Below are 21,880 nucleotides of genomic sequence, written 5' to 3' on the forward strand. Positions count from 1 at the left end.
CAAGTGTAATTAGCCAATCTGCCGGCTTGAATAAAGGAGTCTTGTAGGGGTGTGTGTGTGTGTGTGTGTGTGTCTCCATGTGACTATCTGTCTGTCTGTGTCTATGTGTCTCTGTGTATGTGACTATAAAAGCAAAGCTCTTCTCTAGAAAAACAAAAAATTACAGGAGAAATGACAAGGAACGCAGATAAGAAAAGCAAGTCCAATAAACAGCAGAGGAAGTCAGAGCAGGGATAACAAGCAAAAGTGACTCAGAATTAGGAACACTCCCATAACTTTGGATGGCAGTCATTTCCCTCTCTTTAATCTCTACAAGGATCATAATTTCATACAAATGACAGGCACAGGATAAATATATGTAAGGGAAAGGGGAGGTGACATTTACTGAATGGTAAACCAAGTCCTATTTACTACAACATCTGCAAAGGATTCAAGTAGTGCCATGATGAAGACACACACTAATGGAATAATTCAATCACAAGTGATCTGTAAATAGTAGAAGAGTACTATAACTCACCCCATAATACAGAATCCATATTTTCTTTAGTGAAAAAAAAATCACCACTGGTCTAATGAAAATTTAAAAAGCAAAAGTTTTTTATGAACAAATGTTATGTGCATTTTTTAATGGATGGTTTTGGTGTTTCAAAGTGAGAAATAGCACTTGAAGGCTTCACAAACTTACTAAACCATGAAACTAGAACTTTTGGGGCTTTTTTAATAGCATAGTCCTCTCTGAGTGTTACCCTCTGAACACATTTACAATACTGATAAGGCTTGACTCTTTTAAAGAAGTTTGCAGAATTCTACTGTACCAGAGTCTTAAAAATCAACTATTAAAGGTTTCAAGCAGAATAAAGGAAGACAAGTTGGCCATTGTCACGTACATAAATGGTACAGATTCCTATAAAATGTCATTATTCCAAAGCTTTCAGAAGACCTGAGTTTCATTCTGGCTTTGCACACTTAATAGTTATATGATTTTGGGCAGATGATATAATAACTTCTGTCTACTTCAATTTCCTCATCTGTGAAATGGGAATAATGATGGCACTTCCCTCCCAAGGCTGTTATGTATAATTGTTAGCTATATTTACCAGATATTTGTAGAATACAAGCTTGGATGAGTAATACTTTTACAAACTGGCTCTATGATCTTTTTTTGGTATTCAGTCCAATAAAGAATATGGTCTAGTGTATGAAAATACATTAACATGACTGTACATATATAACCTACATCAGATATTTTGCTATCTTGGGGAAGGAAAAAATGTAGAGCTCAAAATCTTACAAAAAAGTGAATCATCATGGTATGTAATTGGAAATTTTTTTAAGAGTCTCTGATCTATCTATCTATCTATCTATATGTACTTTTTTCCAGGACATCCTCAAAAAGGATATTGGGAGGAACAAGCAGGCTTTCACAAGTAATATACCAGAACTGGTCACATTTTTGACCTTTGGAATCTGACTTTCAATATCATCACTAAATTAAAATTGCTCTTTTTAAAGTAATCAATGTCTTCAAATGCCAAATTCAATATCTTTTTTTTCCAGTCTCTTCTTTCTTGATCACTATGTAACTTTTGATATTACTGACCACTCTTTCCTCCTGAATACTCTGGACTCTCTGGGCTATTATAACACTGCTTCTCTTGGTTGTCTTTTTACATGTCTTCTGTTGCTTCTTAGTCATTTTTACTAGTATTCATCGACATCTTACTCTTTGTGGGTATGCACAATACCCAATACTCTGTTCTGGGCCTTTCTTTTGTCTTCATTTTCTCTTGGTGACTCTCTGATATCAGATAAAGGATAAAATTAAAAGGCTTCTATTTACCAATGTTGTCTACCACTGGCAGGACATGTCCAGTATAGAGTACATGCTGAAAACTGATTCCCTGTGGATGATAAGGTTTCCTATGTACTCCTGTTTACAAATGATAGCATGCTGATAGCAGATCTCTGAACATTACAAATCCTCCTAGAGATCTCCCAACTATTCAATAGAATTTGGCCTAACCATCTTTTGTCATACAGATACAGATATATACATATATTTGTTAGGTGAATGCTACAAATGGATGGTGGTTTAAGCTTGGTTCTTGTCCTTCATTACAGAAGAAGGCCCGTTCAGATCAATATGAGCTCGGAATGTTGTACCACAGGCTGGGCACAAATAGTCCATGTGAACATCTGGGGTGGGGAGTTTAAACTTATGGATGTCACAATTCCTTTGAGCTGCTTCCATTCTGCCTTCCTCAGAGAGTGCTGCACCCTCACTGATGAGGTCATGCCATGCTGGATGGTCCTGTACCAGTGTCTCCCATGCTGTACAATCGATTCTAAAGTTCTTTAGTGAGACCCTCAGGGTGTCTTGGTATTGCTTCTTCTGATCCCTTTGTGCTTGCCCTATATGAATTCTCCAAAAAATAGTTTCATTTTTTTTTTTTGGCAAGTGTATGTCTGGCATTCTAACAACATATCTAGCCTATTGTAGTTGCACTCTCTATAAGTAATGTTGGAATGCTAGGCAGTTTAGCTTGAGGAAGAACCTCAGGGTCTGATATGTTTTCCTGACAGGTGATCTTCAGCTTTAAATGGAAGCTATTCAGTTTTCTGACATGGCACTGGTAGTCTGTCCAGGTTTCACAGGCATATAACACTGAAGTAAGCACAGAGGCTCTGTAGACCTTCAATTTGGTAGTTAGTCTAATACATTTCTCCTACACTTTCTCTTGGAGTCTCTCAAATACTGAGCTAGCTCTGACAATGTGAGTGTCAACCTCATTGTCAATGTGCACTTCCCTGGGAAGGACACTGCCAAGGTAAATGAACTTGTCCACAGTACTCAAAACTTCTCCATTTGCTGTAATCAATGGTTCCACATATGAATGGTGGTGCTGGTCAATGGAGACCTGTTTTTTCTTGGTGATGAAGTTTAGAATTTAAAAAAAAGGCAAGTGTAATGTATTAGGTTTGGGAAAAGGTAAAACTCCTTTAAAGACTTTCTACTTTTGCTAGAAATAATGGTCCAGTTGAAAAAATATCAGTAATCCAATGGTGTTGCTATATGGCTCTAAGTAGAACACTTCAAGTTCTCAGAGTGAAAAATTATCATCATTCAGAGGATGCTGGCAGGGTATGTAGTACATGTGAGCAGGCTGTTAATAACAAAGTCAAAAGAATGTATAACAGAGAAGAAATGTACAGTCCATGAAGAAGATGGCTGGCTGTGGCCAGTGAATAATCCTAGTGAGGAAGGTCCACCCTGTGGTGAGTTTGTAGTAGGACATGGTCATGGATATGGATAAGAGCTCCAGATGAGGGATGGTGCTGTGATCTGGACTTCCACTAAAGTCCAATAAGATCACAGATATATTTGAGCACATGATAACAATTATAACATAGTTTATCTCATTTGATCCTCAGAGAAACTCCATAAGTGAGGGACAAGGAATATTATCCTCTTTTGATGAGAAAAAGAAAGGTTGAAGATTTAAATGAATTATCCCTTGTGATTGAGCCCAGATGAGTTGATCACTCTTCCCACATCACTTCATTGACCCTCCAGGGATTTCTTTCTGATAAGCTCAGATTTTTAAAGGACAAATAAGGAGATCAAAAGTGGTTTACGCTTTAATAGTATAAAACTGCACTCAAACTTTTGGAACACCCGGTTTAGCAAAGATGGATGTAGGAACACATGTCCCTGGCAAGAATACAAAGAAGTGGAACATGCCTCAAACAATAGTGTCCAAAAGAACAATATTATCTGTCAGCAATGGAAAAAGCAGACAAAAAAGCTATATTTGTGACAAAAACAACAAGGAAAGGATAGATTTGATATGAGAGGATGTAAGAATATTGACAACTGGAGTGTTCAATAAATTTTTATTGGCTTGTTTCTCTCTTTGCATCAGGACATAGCTTTATCGTGGTTTCCCAAGCCATTTGAGCATTTTTTTTTCAGTTTGCCTTCTACTACCCAATTTTGGATAACCGATAAGCTTCAATTCTAGATTCACTTCTCTTTTCTCTCTCACACTTCTTTGTGATCTTATCTGATCTCATTGGTTCAAATATTATGACTATACCAATAGTTACTAAATATGTATGCAAAAGACCACCACATATATGTAAATAATCAAACATACACACTAAACAGACACAGCTTTAATCTGTCCAGTTCAGCATCTCCAACTACCTACTGTACATTGTGTATCACCTGTCAGTACTTATAATATCTCAAACTGACCCTATCTAAAATATAATTCATTCTAATGACTCACATTTATCACATATCACTTTAAGACTTGCAAAGCATTCTACAATCTCATTTGATGCTTACAACTGCTCTGTGAGGTAGATACTATTCTTATTCTCATTTTACAACTAAGGAAACAGTCTCAAAGAGGTTAGATGACTTTTCCAGGGAGATAGTAGGTAATTTGAGAAAACCCAGTACTTTCTGACTCCAAGTACCTCACTTTAATCAACTATACCCTTCTATAAGCTACCCCTCCTCTAGACTTCCTGTAGAATGTACAACTATTCTTGTTGTTAGGCCAGCTTCATATAATGTCAGAGTTGTAACTTAACTACACTTCTTTCTACTCAACATACTTGCTTACCCTGGTTTGGATCATCATTGCCTTATGCCAGGACTACTGCAAGAGCATCACTAGTTACTCTTTCTCTGTGGAGAGTCAAAAACTGTACTCCAGGCCATCCTCCATTCAGCTGCTAAGATATCTTCAAGTGCAAGTCAGATCCCTACTCAATAAATTTAAATGGCTCCCTATTACTTTTGGGAACAAATGTAAAGTCTTCTGTTTGACTTTTAAAACCTGGGAGTTTCCTACCTTTTCAATCTTCTAATATCTTATATTCTTTATATATTCTACACTAGTTTCCTTGGTGTCCTTTGCAGAAGATACTCCATCTCACAAGTCTGGGTGTTTTGATGGACTACCCTCCATCCTGTTCTCTCCCACAACTAGTGCCTTTTACAATGTTTCTAACTTGTCTATATAGAGTGGTTGCATCTTGCCTCCTCCTTTAGAATGCTAGTTCCTTCAGGATAGGATGTCTGGCATTCTAACAAAGCATCTAGGCCAGATCTTAGCTTGGCACATAATAGCACTTAGTAAATTTGTTGCTTGGTTGTCTGACTTGGCTCTCCTTCAGGTCAGATTCAGGGCAGGCTCCAGGCTCTATTTATTCTCTCTAGAATGTCTCTCACATTGACTATCATCTCTATTCTAAAACTATTATAGCCTATTATTGTTTTCATTATCACTATACTAGATGATTGTAATAATTTCCTTTTGGGCCTCTCTTGAGTTTCTTTTCTCTCCCAATTCAGCTTTCATAATTGGTCAAAAAACATCATAAAAAAAACCAGGAAAAAATTATAAACTTTTTAGCCTGAAAAATAGCCTAAAGCTAAATACTAATAGCACAATTAGATGACCACAATTGTACAAGGAAACCCTGAACTAGGAAAGAGTCAGGATTACTAATATAGTCATAATTGGGGATAAATCACCAGATACTATAAAGTTCATTTCCTCAGTGGACCAGATCTTGTAAAATATTCTTAGTTCACAATCATAGAGGTACTAAAAAAATTCCTCAACATAACAAATAGAAATTATTTAGGAAGCAGTTATTCATATCATACTTCCCCCCCCCCCCCCCGGTGTTTACAGGCATTTACTTGTCTTTGCTAATAGTTTAGTCAAATTCTTCATCCAGGTAACTGATTTTTAAAAAGTCAAACAATATAGGATCCATGGTAAAATCCTATGGTAGTCTAATAGAAAGATCTCATTTCAGTCTACCACATTCTTTGAATCTGTTTATTTAAATATGAATCAATCCAAATATCAGTAGCCATAACACTGAAGACTCTCCTTTGCCTAAACAGTTCTCAGCAGCAACAACTATACAATGACATCAGGTTGAATTTTTGCTGTGTCTGAGTGCCTATAGGATCCATTAGGCTGCTCTTGTACTAGGATCAGCAATGAGACCCAGGAAATGATTAGTGTTATGGCTACTGACATTTGGATTGAACCATAATTAAACAACTAAAATTCAAAGAATGTGCTAGCCTGAAAAGAGATCTTTCTATTAGACTACCATAGGTCCTATATTGTTTGACTTTTTAAAAATCAATTACTTGGATGAAGATGTAAATGGTATACAATTTAGATGTAGATGGTACAGAATCAGCCAATAAAAACATCTCAGTTATTTGAATGGGCCAAATGTGGCAGCAAGATGACATTTGGAAGGGATAAAGGCAGGGGACTATTATACTTTATTTGTGGAAAAAATCAACTACATGTGAAAATATGATCTAGATTTTGTTTGACTGAAAACTCAAAATGCACAAAGAGTGGTGCCAAACTTTACCTGGATGCTAATTAGATCTTTGGTAATATTGATGGAATCAGAAAAGTCAAATTACAGTACAACTATATGCTTATCAGTTTGTCTGAAACTTTCAGATTTGGGAATCACTTTTAGGGGGGAATGCTAAGAAACATGGTCAGAAGAGAATTATAAGAATGGTGAGGAAATTAAAGACATTTAACTTGGAGAAAACTTATTGGGAAACATGCAATTATAATCCTTATAATTCTTAAAGGCTATAATATGAAAGAAAGATTAGATTTCTTATTTACAGTTCCTGAAAGCAGAACCAGGACCATCTGATATCAGGCAGACAAATTTTAGTGTAATTGTAAGAACTCCCCCACAATTACATAAAATGAATTGTTTTATGAAGTATCCTTAACACAAGAAATCCTTAACATAAGAGATATTAAAAGAAAAAAACAGGTACTCAAGAATGAATACTTGTTAGGAAGAAGTCTCAGTGTAGAGTTTTGTTAGAGGAGGAGATATGGCTGATGATTCAGTTAAAGATCATCAAAAAGAATAATCAGTGAGATAGAAGGAAAACTAGGAGAGTACTACACCTTAAAAGTTACAAATAACCAAAAAGTAAACAGACATCAGGGACTTTAAATTAGCAAGTTCTAGGCTATTTCAGGGTACTCATTTAGCCTTATGTACTCTTCTATTTTAATTTACAGTACAGTATTTTATGTTTGTTGTTGTTGATTGTCCTTTATTCTTGAAGATCATGATATCAAGGAGGTGATGCCATGACATTCAAATGAGTTGCATTTAAATGAGGGGGTGCTGTGCAAAGCCTCACTTTCTCCTCCAGTGCCATCTGGGTCCATTGGCTAGATATGGATCAGGATGACTAGAGATGACCCTGGATCCAGTGGGCCTTTTAAAGCTAGATATCTCCCAGGTCACAGTTTGACTGAGATATCCAGTGATTAAACAAAACTGGGGAAGGTAAGACCCTCAGGGTTTGTAATACCCTTTAGGCAACCAGGTGATGTTTTTTCCTTCATTCTTGAAGAAGACCATGACATCAGGGAGGTGATGCCACAACAAGCAGATGAATTGGATTTGAGTGAGGGGGTACTGTGCTAAGTCACCAGCCCTACTTTCTCCTCCAGAGCCATCCGGGTCCTGTAGCCAGATGTGAGGCAATCAGGGTTAAGTTATTTGCCCAAAGTCACACAGCTAGTCAATAGCAAGTATCTGAGGCTAGATTCAAATTCTTATCCTTCTGACTCCAAGATCACTGGGCTTGAAATCAGGAAGATTTAACTTTATGAGTTCAAAGGTGGCCTCCAACTCATTAACTGTATAATTCTGAGCAAGTCATTTTACTCTTTTTGCCTCAGTTTTCTCATCTGTAAAATCAGCTGAAGAAGGAAATGAAATAGTAAACCATTTCAATATCTTTGCCAAGAAAACCCCAAAGGGAGTCACAAAGAATTGGACATGATGGAACAATAACAATGACCTTAGCCATCAAGAAATATGTTCTATTTAAGGAAACAAAGAGGTGTGTTTCAGAAAGATTTTTAAGGCTAAAATAAAAAGGTAATTTGGTACTTAAAGATTAAATTTAACTGCTAGGAACATGTAAGTCTCTTAGAATGTTGTATAATTATTATACTATGAATTTTTTATTGTATAAAGTATATTATAATCCTGTAGCTTCACCTAAGGAAGAAATAGATACCTGTCTAGTAAGAAAAAATAAGAGGAAAACACTAATCTTCAGTTATTTCAAAAAATTGATTTAGAACTTATATATGATTATAATTATGCTAAATGCTAATGATGTTAGAAATGCCAAGGAGGGAATCTCCATCTGTTAAACACAGGAAAGCAGCATAGCAGAGTGAAAAAAAGAAATCAAATGGTTTTGAGTTCTTTTAAAAATTTTTCTTTTTATTTTGAATATTGGTTAAGTATAAGAGGCAGGAGGATTTGAACTCAGTTTTCTCCCAGCTCCAAGGTAAATACTCCTTATACACAGGATGCTGCTTTTCTCCATGGGGCTTAGGTTATAATACTGGTTTTGCAGCTTTCTACCTTATATGGTTCTGAATAAATAATTTCACCTTATTGGGCTTCAGTTTCCTTACCTATAAAATAAGAGGGCTAAATGATTTCTAGGATCCTTTCCATTTCTAATTCTGGGGCATGTCACTTGCATGGTTTCATGTTTAAAAAGTTACACTATCTTTTAGAAATATTATAAAACAAATATTAATAAGGACAAAAGATTACTAACTTTTTCAAGAGAGCATTTACCTTACACCTGATTGATTTCTTGTTTGAATGATACTGATTCTTGTAAAATAAAATGACATGAACTTTCTTGATATCAAATCCACAAATATCAGGTCCTAAAAAAAAATAACGGCTCTCAACTTCCTTAGATATTCTATCATTATTAAATATATCAAACATTTCTCTTAAAACATATGAAGAAAAGTTTACATATTAAGCAATGATCATTCAAGTTATAATTGTATGATAACACCCCACTCAAATAAAATACTAGCCAAAAAACAAAAAGTAAGCAACCAAAGTCTATATAAACTTTACTTTTAAAAAACTTATCCAAAATCACTTAAATATTATATTACATATAATTTTCCTTGGGGGGAAAAGGAGGGCATGATCTGGGTTCCCATACACCAATAGATTATGTGCAGCAAATTAAAAGGGGTAGATGTAAGGTGAAATGGGCTATTGGAGACAGGCACACCACTAGCAACAAGTAATAACTGATATTGTAGGAGCGAAGGAGATCTGAGAACAATTATAAAAGTCAGATACATGAACTAAGAGCAAGTTGAGGTCATTTGGTATAAAGGCAATTAAATAGCCTTCCACATTTCAATAGCTTGATGAAAGTACTACTATACTAGGATAGGGTAATAACTGATAATCATAATAATGATTCTAAGGTGTTATACTCAGTAGATTCTGTTTGAGAAGATAGAAAATTATATAATACATATTAGAAGAATTGCCATTTAGAATATTCAAAGTTTGAAAACTGGCATTTAAAAGAACAAGTTTTATTCATACCAAAAAGGAGATTTTACTATTAAATTAGATTTCTAACAAATTCTACTGAAATGTTTGTTAGTTTGATAGCTACCCATTTATAAAAAAATTTTGTTTAAAGTTATTGTTATCAAAAAAAATAAAGTTATTGTTAGGAGAACTTGAGGCATCATCTATGGCCTTGAGAAATAATATGTAGTATATATTTTCATTCATTGTAGATAATTCTATTTAATTACTTATATGTTCATCACTCTTTATAGTTTACAAGGTACTTTTGCACATATTATCTCATTTGGTCCACATGATTCCCTTGTGAAGTAGGGAAGGACAGATATTACTTCCAATTAACAGATGATGAAATGAAGTTTCAGAGAAGTTAACAATACACAGCTAGAAAGTGTTGGAACTGGGTTGTGAATTTATATCCTCTGATTCAAGTCTATTGTTCTTTCCATTACACCATGCTGCCTATCTTATTTCAATGTAAATTCTCCCCCGTTTTAAAGAATAAGTTCATACCCATGAACTGCATTAGAGAAAATTATTGTAAACACAAACATTCATAATACATTTCCTTCAGCTATGACGTTGAATTTATAAACATTTCAAAATAAGGAAGAAAAATGTTAAGTTGAGAATACTGAACTTTGAATCAGGCAACTTGGGGGAAAATCTAGAGCCTTTCATTTATGAGCTCAATGATTGTGGAGGATCATTTAGCTTCTCAGAATTTATTTTATCATCTGTAAAATGGGCACAACAATACTTGAAATACCTAATTGAAAGATCATTGTAAAAATGCCATATGATAATACTTTATGCCAACTTTAAAAGTATTTTAATCCAGAAAAGAGTATTATTATCACTATTTCAGTAAGAGATATTATGTGGTTAAGATTTCTGAAAGATTAATCCAAGTCACTATTTTTAGGACAGTTCTTGAAAAGTTGAACTTGTAACTGCAAATCATTGCTTTTACATTGTCCCTAGACAACTATTTCAATATATTTTATAAAATAACTGCATTACTAAACTCACCAAACATAATATAATATTGTGACTTTCCATTTAAGTTCTTCTGATCCAAGTCTGAAGAAAAGATCTTAATATAACCCCCACCACAATCCATCTTCTGTTCATGTTTTACTGTATACTGAATAACCAGAGTCTTTCCTTTATTGCTAAATGGTTTAAATCGTGAGGAGATAGCATAAAATTTTGCATTTTCAGTGGTTTGCAGACCTTTAAGCAAAAACATTGGTATAAGTTTACATATTTCAACTGCAATAGCAATATATTATTAGTGATACATGTCAACAAATTATATAAAATAAAGTTATCTTCCCCAACTTTATAATTAAAGTATATTTAAAATATATCAAGTGACTTTAATACATTGGATACCTTATTTACATACACACTACTAATGCCAGGCTCATTTCTCACAAGGAATAGATTTTATACTCACAGATGTTTATACAGTAAATGTTATCTAATATCTGTTAATGCCATAAAGAGCACTTAAATAAACAGAATTTTTATTCTGAGTAACTGGTAGGATCAACAGAAATAAGGGTTGGTTTCTGGAGAGCAATTTGGAATTATGTCCAAAGGGCGATAAAAATGTACATACCCTTTGATCCAGCAATACCACTACTGGGGCTATGCCCTGAAGAGATCATGAAAAGGGTAAAAATCCCATATGTCCAAAAATATTCATTCAGCTGTTTATAGTGGCAAAGAATTGGAAACTGAGGGGATGCCCATTAATTGGGGAATGGCTGAACAAATTATGGTATATGCATGTGATAGGACACTATTGTTTTATAAGGGATGGGATTTCAGAAAAGCCTGGAAAGACTTGCATGACTTGATGTTGAGTGAGATGAGCAGAACCAGAAGAACATTATACACACTAACAACAACATGGGATGATGATCAGTACTGATGGACTTGCTCACTCCATCAGTGAGCAAGGGGCGATTTTAGGGGATCTGTGGAGAATACCATCTGTATGCAGAGAAGGAACTGGGGAGTTTAAAAAAAGATCAAAGCTTATTATTTTCAATTTTTAAAAGTTGTCTTATATAATATGTAATTTTGCTATCTCTATTGTTTTCTTTCTTCCATTTGGATCTGATTCTTCTCTCACAAGTTCAGTTTTGATCTGTGCTTGTAATGGATGCACATGTAAAGCCTTTATCATATTTCTTTCTGCTGGGAGGAGGGGAGAGGGGAGGGAGAAAAATTGTAAAACCCAAAGCCTTACAAAAAAAAAAGATTGGTAGATAATTGGAAAACAAATAAAATTTATATAATTAAAAAAATAAAGGTTGGGAAGAGGAATGACTGGCCCCCTTCTTCACAGTATTGCAAGGCTGGTCATTGAGTTGAAAAGAGTTCCTAAAAATTGTCTTTTTAACTACTGTTATTGTAGAAATTGTTCTCCTGTTTGTTCATTTGATCACTTCATAAAATTCTTCCTAGATTTCTCTAAAATTTCCCCCTTTATTATTTCTCAAAAACATGTTCAGCCATTCCCCAATGGATAACTCCCTTAGCTTTTAATTCTTTGCCACTACCAAAAGAACTGCTATAAACATTTTTATACAGGGGTAGCTAGGTGGAAAGTGGATAAAGCACTAGCTTTGGAGTCAGGAGTACCTGGGTTCAAATCTGGTCTCAGACACTTAATAATTACCTAGCTGTGTGGCTTGGGGCAAGCCACTTAACCCCATTTGCCTTGCAAAAAAAAAAACAACCTAAAAAATAATATTTTTATACATCTATATCCTTTTCCGCTTTCTTTTATCTCTTTGAGGCAGGGACATAGTGGTGATATTAATGAGTCAAAGGGAATGCATCATTTAATAACTTTTGCCATATAGTTTAGGATACAGGTAGTTGGAGTTGCAAAATCAGTGTTTTGGTGAGAAATTAAGGTTTTATATATATATATATATATATGTATGTATGTATATATGTATGTATATATATACATATATACATATGTATAAATATGCTATATATGTATATACAAATAATCTTTGGGAGTAATCTATATACAAGTATTTCACTGAATTTATGGACAATGAGCTCATTAAGGATGAGAGAAAAGAGAAGAAAAAGATAAGAGAGTCTAAGAAGAAAAATGTGACAGAAGTCAAGGGTACAGCTTTCTTAATTGTTAAATTCAGTAACTTCATCCTTTTGATTCTGAAGTTCATTTCTTCCTCATATTCTCAACAGGCCCAAAATAGAATCCTTCACTCTTCCTCTTTCCTTACCTTCCTGGCATTTCAGTGAGGATGACAAGCTCCTGTAGGTCACTGGATGGAAGATGGAGCTTGAGCCCTCTCTTACCCAGAATTGGAATGAAGTTGAAAGCATATGGCTCTTCTATTGTCTTTTGTCTATTCTTTCCTGCTATCAGATGAAGTACTGGAGATGGCAATGACCCTATTAGCTGAGAAAGGTTAAAATAGAGTGCTAGAAGTCCAGGAACTGAAGTCCATTCCATGATTTACTAGAGGTTGAATACAAGTGAGATGGCAGTTGTGACCCTGAAGAATGACCAACTAGACCTAGTTCAGAGGTAACAAAAATGAACTCATTTCTCCAATTGCTGTGTTAATTTTGGAAGTGAATTTGAAGGAATAAATGCTTTACAGAAACTGTTTTTATGTTTGAGCCCTTTCTGAGGTGATATTTTCAGGTGTTTGGAGGGTGGGGAATGCTTTGTAAACTTCTTTTCTTGGCTTTGCTAAATCTTTGCTACTCCTTTGTTAAAGCTCCTTGATGTTAATTTGTTAAATGAAACTGAGCTCCCAACAAGAGGAGACAAAACTGCAGAATGAGCATTTAAGCCTTTAGCATTGGGATTCCTTACTGCTCCAAAGGTGGGAGGATCAAGGAGCCTAGGAATAACTTTGAGGGCAAGATGTAGTCTCCCTTGAGATCATAAGTCACCACTGAGAAAACACCTTGCTAGAAATATGGGAGTTAAGAAGAGGGGAGGGTCTTGGGGAAAAGTTATGAATTCATTTTTGGAAATACTGAATTTGAAATGTCTATGGCAGAAACAGTTTGAGACATTCAATAAATAGTTGGTCATTCAGATATCCAATAAAAGGTCATTGAGATACCTTCTGTCACTGTTTCCTTATTTATTTCCCTTCCCCTTACAAGCTTTCTACCTGTAGAAGTAATTGAATTCCATCTTGGATGCTCCAGCAGATTGCCTCCCCTATCATCTCTGCTCTCTTACTAATCTTTTGCTCCCTGTTCACTGGTTATTTCCGTACAAATGTGCCTATATCTCCTCTATCTTCAAAAAATTCCTTGCTTGATTCATCCATTCCTAGTAATTATTATCCTATAGCTGTCCTTTCTTTTGTGGCTAAACAACTTGAAAGTCTATGGCTTCCACTTGCTTTAAAAAAATTTTTTTTTTTTAGGTTTCTTTGCAAGGCAAATGCGGTTAAGTGGCTTGCCCAAAGCCACACAGCTAGGTAATTATTAAGAGTCTGAGACAGGATTTGAACCCAGGTACTCCTGACTCCAAGGCTGGTGCTTTATCCACTATGCCACCTAGCCACCCTTCTACTTCCTTTTCTTTTCACTTTCTTATTAACTAACTTCTAACTCCATCATTCACTGAAGCAGCTCTATTAAATATTAATGTGTCTTTTTTGGAGGCAATGGGTTAAGGGACTCACACAGCTAATAACTATTTCAGGTTGGATTTAAACTCAAGTCCCCCTGCTCTATCCATTGCCTCACCTAGTTGCTCACTACTGATCTTATCAAATCTAATGGCCTCTTCTTAGTTCTCAACTTTCTTGACCTCTCTGCAGCCTTTGATGCTGTTGATTATTTCATTCTCCTTAATATTTTCATCTCTCTAGGTTTTTAGAACACGACTCTGTCCTGGTTCTCTTCCTACATGACTGAGCCCTCTTTCTCTCTGTCTCCTTTGCTGGCTCTTTATCCATGTCAAGCCTATTAAAAAATGGGGCTCCCCAAGGCTCTGTCAGTCTTCCTTCTCTCCTTCTATACTATTTCATCTGATGACTTCATCATCTTCCATGGTTTCAAATAACACTTCTAATGTTGATGATTCTTAGATTTATTTTATTTTGAACAAATCTCTCTCCTGATCTCCTGTTTCACATTTCCAACTGAAAGCCTGAACTAGATGCTTCATAAACATTTTACACTCAGTGTTTATAAATAATACAAGATCTATACAAAATACAAAGTGATTTCACCAATTGTTGTTATTGAGTACTTTTAGTGGTGTCCTATTATTTGTGAGTGATTTTTGAATCTTTTTTTTTAAGCAAAGATACTGGAGTGGTTTACCATTTCCATCTCCAGCTAATTTTACATATGAGAAAACTGAGGCAAACAGGGTGAAGTGACATGCTCAGAATCACATAGCTAGTATGTGAAGGCCAGATTTGAAATCAGGAAAATGATTCCTGATTCCAGGTCAAACCCTCTATCCACTGCACCATCTAGCTCCCCAGTAAATGGATTAGGAAAGCATAAAGATTGCCTTGCTGCAGTGAAAGTCCAGTTGATGTTATGTAAGATAAATCTGTAGTGGACCTAGGCAACATGATTTTATGATTTTCTCTAGTTCTGTTCACCAGATTGTGAGAGCAATTCAACATTGGAACAGGGTACCAGGCTCCATAGCATGTTGTCATAGCTGGCAAGAGGAAACAGGGCAAGGATATAGCTGCAGAGGATGTGTAGAGTTGTACTGGTCCACTAACAGATGAAGAAAAGGAAAGGAAAGGAAATGTAAACTTCTAGGGGTCAGGAATTTTTTGGTTTACATCTTTATATCACTAGCACCATTTCTTGTTTCAAAGGAAATGCTTATTATATAAAGATTTTAGAAGGGGCTCCCCTTAACTTGTGATGTCTTACTTCATTCTTGTCAGCTCCTTATTGACAGGACCATTACCCAATAGCCAGAATAAGAGCTGGAATTTCATATTAAAGGCTTACTACTAACCTTTATCTTTCTGTATATCACCATAAAATTTTCCTGATGATAGCCTAAATTTCCCAAAGTTGGAGTCATTAGTGGAAGGTATCCATCTATTTCTCCAACTTTCTGTTTAAAAAAAAATAGACAAATCAGGAATAAAAATCACAAATCAGGCATTAAGATTATATCTATTCTTTTCAAAGCATCAAGAATTCCCAAGATTTAATATTTATGATTTATAGTCTGCCTTTAAAGTGTAAACTATAGGTGATATATATGAGAAATTTCCAAGGGGAAATCTGAGTGATTCATTGTCAAGGGCAATCATTAATGATATGACTCTAGAATCCCAATTCACTTCTGAAATCAGTCTTTACATCTTAAAGTATATCACAGGGACAGCTAGATGATGCAGTGGTTAGAGCACTAGGACCTGAGTTCAAATCCAGTTCAGATACTTGATATTTATTAGCTATAAGTATAACCTTGGGAAGACAATCCTATCTCCTGCCCCCTTCCCCCAATAAAATAAATAAAATGTTCCTGAACAGGAAGCCCCTTCACAACTACGCCAAGTGATGACATATCCTCAGCTTTAAAATGTCTGTTTGAGGGGACAACCCATTATTTCCTAAGGCAACCCATTCTAACTCTAACTGGCATGGTTTTTCCTTTTATCTAGTTGAAATCTACCTTTCTGTATTTTACCCATTCTTTTAAAGATAAGAGGCTAATTGGTGCAACTACAAGAAGCATTAAATTTGAGTTGAGGATATAGGTTTGAATAATGACTTTGCCAATTATTAACTGTGCTATCCTAAGTCACATCACCTTTCTGGGTCTCGTTTTTCTTGCCTGTTGGAAAAAAGAGGGAATTAAACTAGATATTTAAGGTGCCATGCAGTTTTAAATCTATGATCCTATTTATCTTTCTACCCTAGAATAGCCTTCAAATTCTTGAAAGAAAACTGCTATGACCCTCCTAGGTCTTGTTTCAGTGAAACTTGGTCACATCTTTTTACAGTGGGGTCTCTAATCCCTTCAGCATCCTGATCACTATTCTCTGCTCTATGTGCCAACCAGTCAATGGCCTTCCCTAAAAATCTGACTCCTGGAATTGAACCCAGCTTTCCAGAAGTAATCTAACCAGGGCAGAATACACTAAAATACTCATATCCCCTTCCAAATTCCTCAAAAATCTGCTATCTAGCCAAAGTTTATTAGATTGATTATTTTTGGACTAGTTCATTCTTTTAAAACTAAAATGAGGGGGTGGCTAGGTGGCATAGTGGATAAAGCACCGGCCCTGGAGTCTTCAGGAGTACCTGGGTTCAAATCTGATCTCAGACACTCAATAATTACCTAGCTGTGTGGCCTTGGGCAAGCCACTTAACCCCCTTTGCCTTGCAAAAACCTAAAAAAAAAAAAAATAAAACCAAAGGCACAGTGGATAGAGCACTGGCCCTGGAGTCAGGAGTACCTGAGTTCATATCTGGCCTTACACACTTAATAATTACCTAGTTGTGTGGCCTTGGGCAAGCCACTTAACCCCACTGCCTTGCAAAAACCAAAAAAACAAAAAACCCTAAAAGGAGGGAGGGGGTGGCTAGGTGGCAGTAGTAGATAGAGCACTGGCCCTGGAGTCAGGAGTACCTGAGTTCAAATTTGGCCTCAGACACTTTATTAATTACCTAGCTGTGTGGCCTTGGGCAAGCCACTTAACCCCCATTGCCTTGAAAAATCTGAAAAAACAAAAAACAAAAACAAAAACAAAGGGAGGGGCAGCTGGGTGGCCCAATGGATAGAGAAGCAACCCCAGAGGCAAGATGACTCCAATTTTTGTCTCAGACACTTAAGAATTACCTGTGTAGGGGCGGCTAGATGACGTAGTGGAGGAAGCACCAGCCCTGGAGTCAGGCAGGAGTACTTGGGTTCAAATCCGGTCTCAGACACTTAATAATTACCTAGCTGTGTGGCCTTGGGAAAGCCACTTAACCCCATTTGCCTTGCAAAAAAAAAAAACCTAAAAAGAAAAAGAATTATCTGTGTAATCTTGGGCAAGTCACCTATCCCTATAGCCTTGCAAAAGAAAACAAAGCAATGGGGTTGTGGCTTGCCCAAGGCCGCACAGCTAGGTAATTATTAAGTGTCTGAAGTGGAATTTGAACTCTAGTACTCCTGACTCCAAGGCTGGTGCTCTATCCACTGGCCACCAAACCTCTCCTATATTTTTGTGCTAGCCTGTCAAGATATTATTTGGATTTTGGTGAACCAAATATAAGTGTTAAGCCCTAATGTATGGGACATTTGGAAACAAAAAAGAAGAAATAATACTTCCTCTCAGAGAGTTTATCTTTTATTAGCTATCCCACTCTCACAGAAAACTAGGTTGGAACATTCAATTAGATCAATGTATAGCACGGAAGCAATGTAAGAATGACAAATTGCTTGGGGTGTGTGTGTGTGTGTGTGTGTGTAAGGGGGAGCAAGATTAGAGGAAAAGTTGTAAAATTCAAGATAAAATCTTTCACACACACAAAAAAGGAAAACTAGAATGGATTGGGCGCTTTCTAGAGCGGCTGACCAGTTCTAACAGCCCTATAATGCTTACCTACGTAAGCCTGGCCAAGGCTGTCCCACCCCCTGGGCCCCAGCTTCTCTGAGAGGCAAGCTGGTTGGCAGATGCCACTTTTGGAGTCAGGGTGGCCCAGGCGGCCTCCTGCTTTCCACACCCTGGCTCTGGCCGGCTGGCTACATATAACATCTCAGAGGCCGGGGAACTGCCTCCAAGTCTCAGAGACGATTAATGGAAGGCTTTTCCATACTGGGAGGCCCCTGGAGGGGCGCCACCCCGGGGGGTAGCACCCAAGCCTTCTGAGAGATTGTCCTCATTTTACAGGGGATGAGGCTGAGGCCCAAGAGGGCGGCGTCCTGCCTGGGGTCCGCGCCGCACCGGCCTGGAAGCCCCTGGAGGGCGAGGGCCGCCTCTGGCCGCCTTGGCACGGGGCGGGGGGCGCATGTTAACTTCAGCAGTTGAGACCCCCGGGTCCCGTTCGCGGGTCACACAAGGGCGGGGCCTCCGGGTGGGGGTGGGGCGCTCCTAGGCCCGGGCGCGCCGGTTGGCGGCTGCCCCCGAGACCCAAGGGGGGCTTCTCTCCGCCCTGGGCCCTGGCCGCCGTCCCCTTTCACCTCCATCGAGGAACTCTTCCTGAAAGTAGACGGTGGCCAGCGCGGCCGGCACCAGCCACGGAGCCCACAAAAGCCGAGGGGCCCCGGCCCGGGCCATAGCGCCTCGAAGATAGCTCTCCTTTTCCCGCCTTCCGTCCGCCAGCGCCCTCTGATTGGCTCTATCCGGCTGGGGTCAAGCGTAGGAAAGGAAAAGAACTTCGATTCCCATCGTGCTTTGCCGAACGGATGAACCCTGGCTCTGCGGCCGGACGCTGCCTCATGCATGCTGGGAAATGTAGTTTCTCCGCCGTCGCCCCTCCCGCTCTCCGTCCCCGTTCCCCATCCCCGCGCAGCGAGGCCGGAAGTCCAGCGCGGTTGCCTAGAGAGACGGTTTGTGAGTAGCGGCCCTGCGGCCCCGGCCTGGGGATCGGGGCTGAGCGCGGCCTCGGAGGAGCCCAACGCCGCGGGAGGGGCAGGTGTGTGGCACGCGAACAGGTGTGGGGCGGGGGTGGCGGCGGCGGGGAGAAGCGGGGCCGCGCGCTCGGGCCGGGGGAAGGCAAGCCGCGCCGACCGGAGCCGGGGCCCCCGCGAGGCGCCTCCCGCGTGACGTGGGCCCCGGGGCTGCGGAGGCAGAGCGCAGGCGCAGAGCCCCCCCCCCGCGGGATGCCCGGTAGGAGGGGCCGGGCCGGGGCGCCAGCTCCTGCCGCAGAGCCTCCGGGGCCCTCCGCGGGGCGGGCATCGCCGTGGCCCCCACCCCTCGGGGTGCCGGGGGGGCGCCAGGTGAGGCAGAGGCAGGCCGCGGATCAGGATTGGAGGAGGCTGGGGGGGCCCGATGGATGACTTTGCCAGCGTCTGTTTATGGGGTAAAAGCCTAGGCCTTAAAGGACCAAACTAGGAAGAAATGAAGGAAAGTTTGAGAGACCGGTTTAGGCTTGATTTAAGAGGGAACTTCTTAATTAACGTAGTGAAATGTTTCACTTCTGTGGGGACGGAGGCGAGATAGAATGGAGGCAGAAGTGCTGGATTCTGAGTAGGGAGATCTTGGCACTGTGCCCCACAAAAATTGGCGTCATCTTCATGACCTCATATGTGTGTGTATATATATACATATACATATATATGTATACATATATGTGTATATATGTATATATGTATATGCCTGTGGATATATATATATGATATATATAAAATAAGGATAAGGATATTTGTGTTATCAACTTTAAAAGGCGTCTTATGAGAAAAGTACTTTGCTTTTTCACTGTAGGCCTAAGCTTTTTTGGTTCTCTTCCTACTTACTTGATTTCTCCTTTGCTTTCTCTTTTGTCAGATAATCATGCATATCAAACACCCTAACTGTGGATTGTACTGGGTCTTTTTCTCTCAGACACTTGACACTCACTTGCGGTGTGACCTTGGACAAGTCACTTAACCCTGATTGCTTCTCATCCTTCTTCCTATCTGTCCACTGGACCCAGGTGGCTCTGGAGGAGAAAGGGAGGTTGGTGACTTAGCACACCCTCACTCACATCCAATTCATGTGATTGTCATGGCTTCACCACCCTGATGTCATGGTCTTCTTTGAATAAAGGAAGGACAGGGCTGGATTGAACTGTTTGTTAGGGTTGTTTGAAGAGGCATTTCTATACAAGTATGAATCACAGAAATACAGAGTTGGAAGAGCTCTCAGAAGCCATCTAGTCTAACCACAAAACAGTCCATTATGCCACCCAAGAAATGGTCATCCAGCATTTTTATTTTTGGAAGATCTCTAATTTAGCAGGACAGCTCTCATTGTTTAAGTGTTATTTTTTGATCACAATCCCCTAAACTGACTTCTCTGAAACTTTGACCCTTTATTATTTTTCCTTATTTCTTTGATGGAGCCAACAAGTATAATCCCTCAAGTATCCCTTGCATACTTGTTTTCTTCTCCAGGCTTGGAGCTTTGTGATTTTGTCACTCCTCTAGTACTCACAGATTTTTGGAAATTTGAGGAGAGGAATTTCTGACTTGCAGTTTGTACTTCTTCACCCACAAGATTTGGAATTAATTATTTTCTTTCACTGTGGTCATCTCCCCTATTGGCTTTAATTATCTGAAGTGCAAGCTGGGTATCTTTATCTTTGTGTGTCCCTTAGTGCTATATTTCTTACTAAGTACAGGGTCCTGGGTCAGGGTCTTAGAATTGGAAGGGATTTTTAGAGATCTCCAATCCAACATTATTTTACAGGGAAAGAAACCAAGACTCAGGGATGTAAGTAACCACAGCAGTACAGAAGCATGCAAAATTGAGATTCCAGTTCATAAATATTTATTCATACTTCAGTGAACCTTTTCAATGGCTTTATCTTTCAAAGATCTCTTAAACACTGGCTATACTTTGTCGGGGGTCGGCCCTGACCGCCTGGGTGGATAGGACCTCCCCGGGAGTGAGGTCAGACCAACCCAGAGAAGACACGGCTCCTTAAGGGGAGCAGTGGCTTCGCCTGGTTGGCCTGTGTCCATTGCTCCAATCGGGTGGTAGGTTCTGCCCTCGGGGCGGATTGGGGTGGCAGCCCGGAAATAACTCCCTATATTAACCAGCGCCCTGAGCTATTCGGGATCCCTCTGCACCTAATAAAACATATGCCTCCTGAAGACGTGTCTGCCTGAGTCCCTCCTCGCTGATCCCCGGGGGAGGGAAATACCAGGGACGCCTGAAGCAGTGCCCACTGAGGAGCTCACTCGGGAGTCCGGGGAAGAAGACCCCGGACAATACTTCATATACTATAAAAATGAAAAAAACAACTCTGACTTCACATCTAGTGCTCTTTACCAAAAAAAAAAAAAATCTTCTGGGCCACTCTTTGTGCTGGGTAGGCTTTCAGTTAGCATTTGTGGAATAATAATGCCTGAAGGTTCTGAATCACTGTTAAGCTTTGCAAAGTGCTTTACTCATAACAGTGTTGGGAGTAGAATGGCACAAATATAATTGTCCTCATTTTATAGGTAAGGAAACTGAGGTCCAGATTGTTAATTGACTTGTACAAGATCTTGTAACTAGTAAGTGGTAGGGCCAGAACTTGAACCTGGGTATTTTTACTCCAAGACCATTATGTTAACCTGCCTCTACAATTTACAAGTTGATTTTGCAGAATAGGAAACAGATATTTCATGAAATTGTATGACTTTGTCCTTACAGGTAGGTATTAGCAAGTTTAGAATTTGGATTTATATTCTTTTGTTCTCTTTCTTTCT

General features: G+C 38.8%; 2 protein-coding genes across 10 annotated transcripts in view; one reads left to right on the top strand and one right to left on the bottom strand.

The window, feature by feature from the left end:
* The window catches only part of CALR3 (calreticulin 3), a 30,748-nt gene extending 11,813 nt beyond the window's left edge, over nucleotides 1-18,935 (bottom strand). Inside the window, exons 1-4 of one of the 3 annotated variants that reach the window (XM_074204395.1) lie at nucleotides 18,665-18,753; nucleotides 12,759-12,937; nucleotides 10,510-10,713; nucleotides 8,704-8,798 (exon numbers count right to left, since the gene is read on the bottom strand). In XM_074204395.1, the coding sequence (XP_074060496.1) occupies nucleotides 8,704-8,798; nucleotides 10,510-10,713; nucleotides 12,759-12,861 (402 nt within the window). In that variant the 5' untranslated portion in view covers nucleotides 12,862-12,937; nucleotides 18,665-18,753. Of the gene's footprint in view, nucleotides 1-8,703; nucleotides 8,799-10,509; nucleotides 10,714-12,758; nucleotides 12,938-15,499; nucleotides 15,602-18,664 lie in introns of all 3 variants that reach the window. The other 2 variants (XM_074204394.1, XM_074204396.1) reach the window with 2 other exon arrangements.
* Nucleotides 18,569-21,880, top strand: part of CXH19orf44 (chromosome X C19orf44 homolog) — a 33,205-nt gene continuing 29,893 nt past the window's right edge. For 4 of the 7 annotated variants that reach the window (XR_012472059.1, XR_012472060.1, XM_074204390.1 and 1 more), the window contains exon 1: nucleotides 19,420-19,506. Coding sequence is in view for 2 of the 7 variants with exons in the window: in XM_074204390.1 (XP_074060491.1) it covers nucleotides 19,502-19,506 (5 nt within the window). In the remaining 5 variants the exon portion in view is untranslated. Of the gene's footprint in view, nucleotides 19,120-19,249; nucleotides 19,507-19,883; nucleotides 20,142-21,880 lie in introns of those variants that run through there. The other 3 variants (XR_012472062.1, XR_012472061.1, XR_012472063.1) reach the window with 3 other exon arrangements.

The sequence above is a fragment of the Macrotis lagotis genome, chromosome X (genome assembly GCF_037893015.1).
Source record: "Macrotis lagotis isolate mMagLag1 chromosome X, bilby.v1.9.chrom.fasta, whole genome shotgun sequence".
NCBI lineage: Eukaryota > Metazoa > Chordata > Mammalia > Peramelemorphia > Peramelidae > Macrotis > Macrotis lagotis.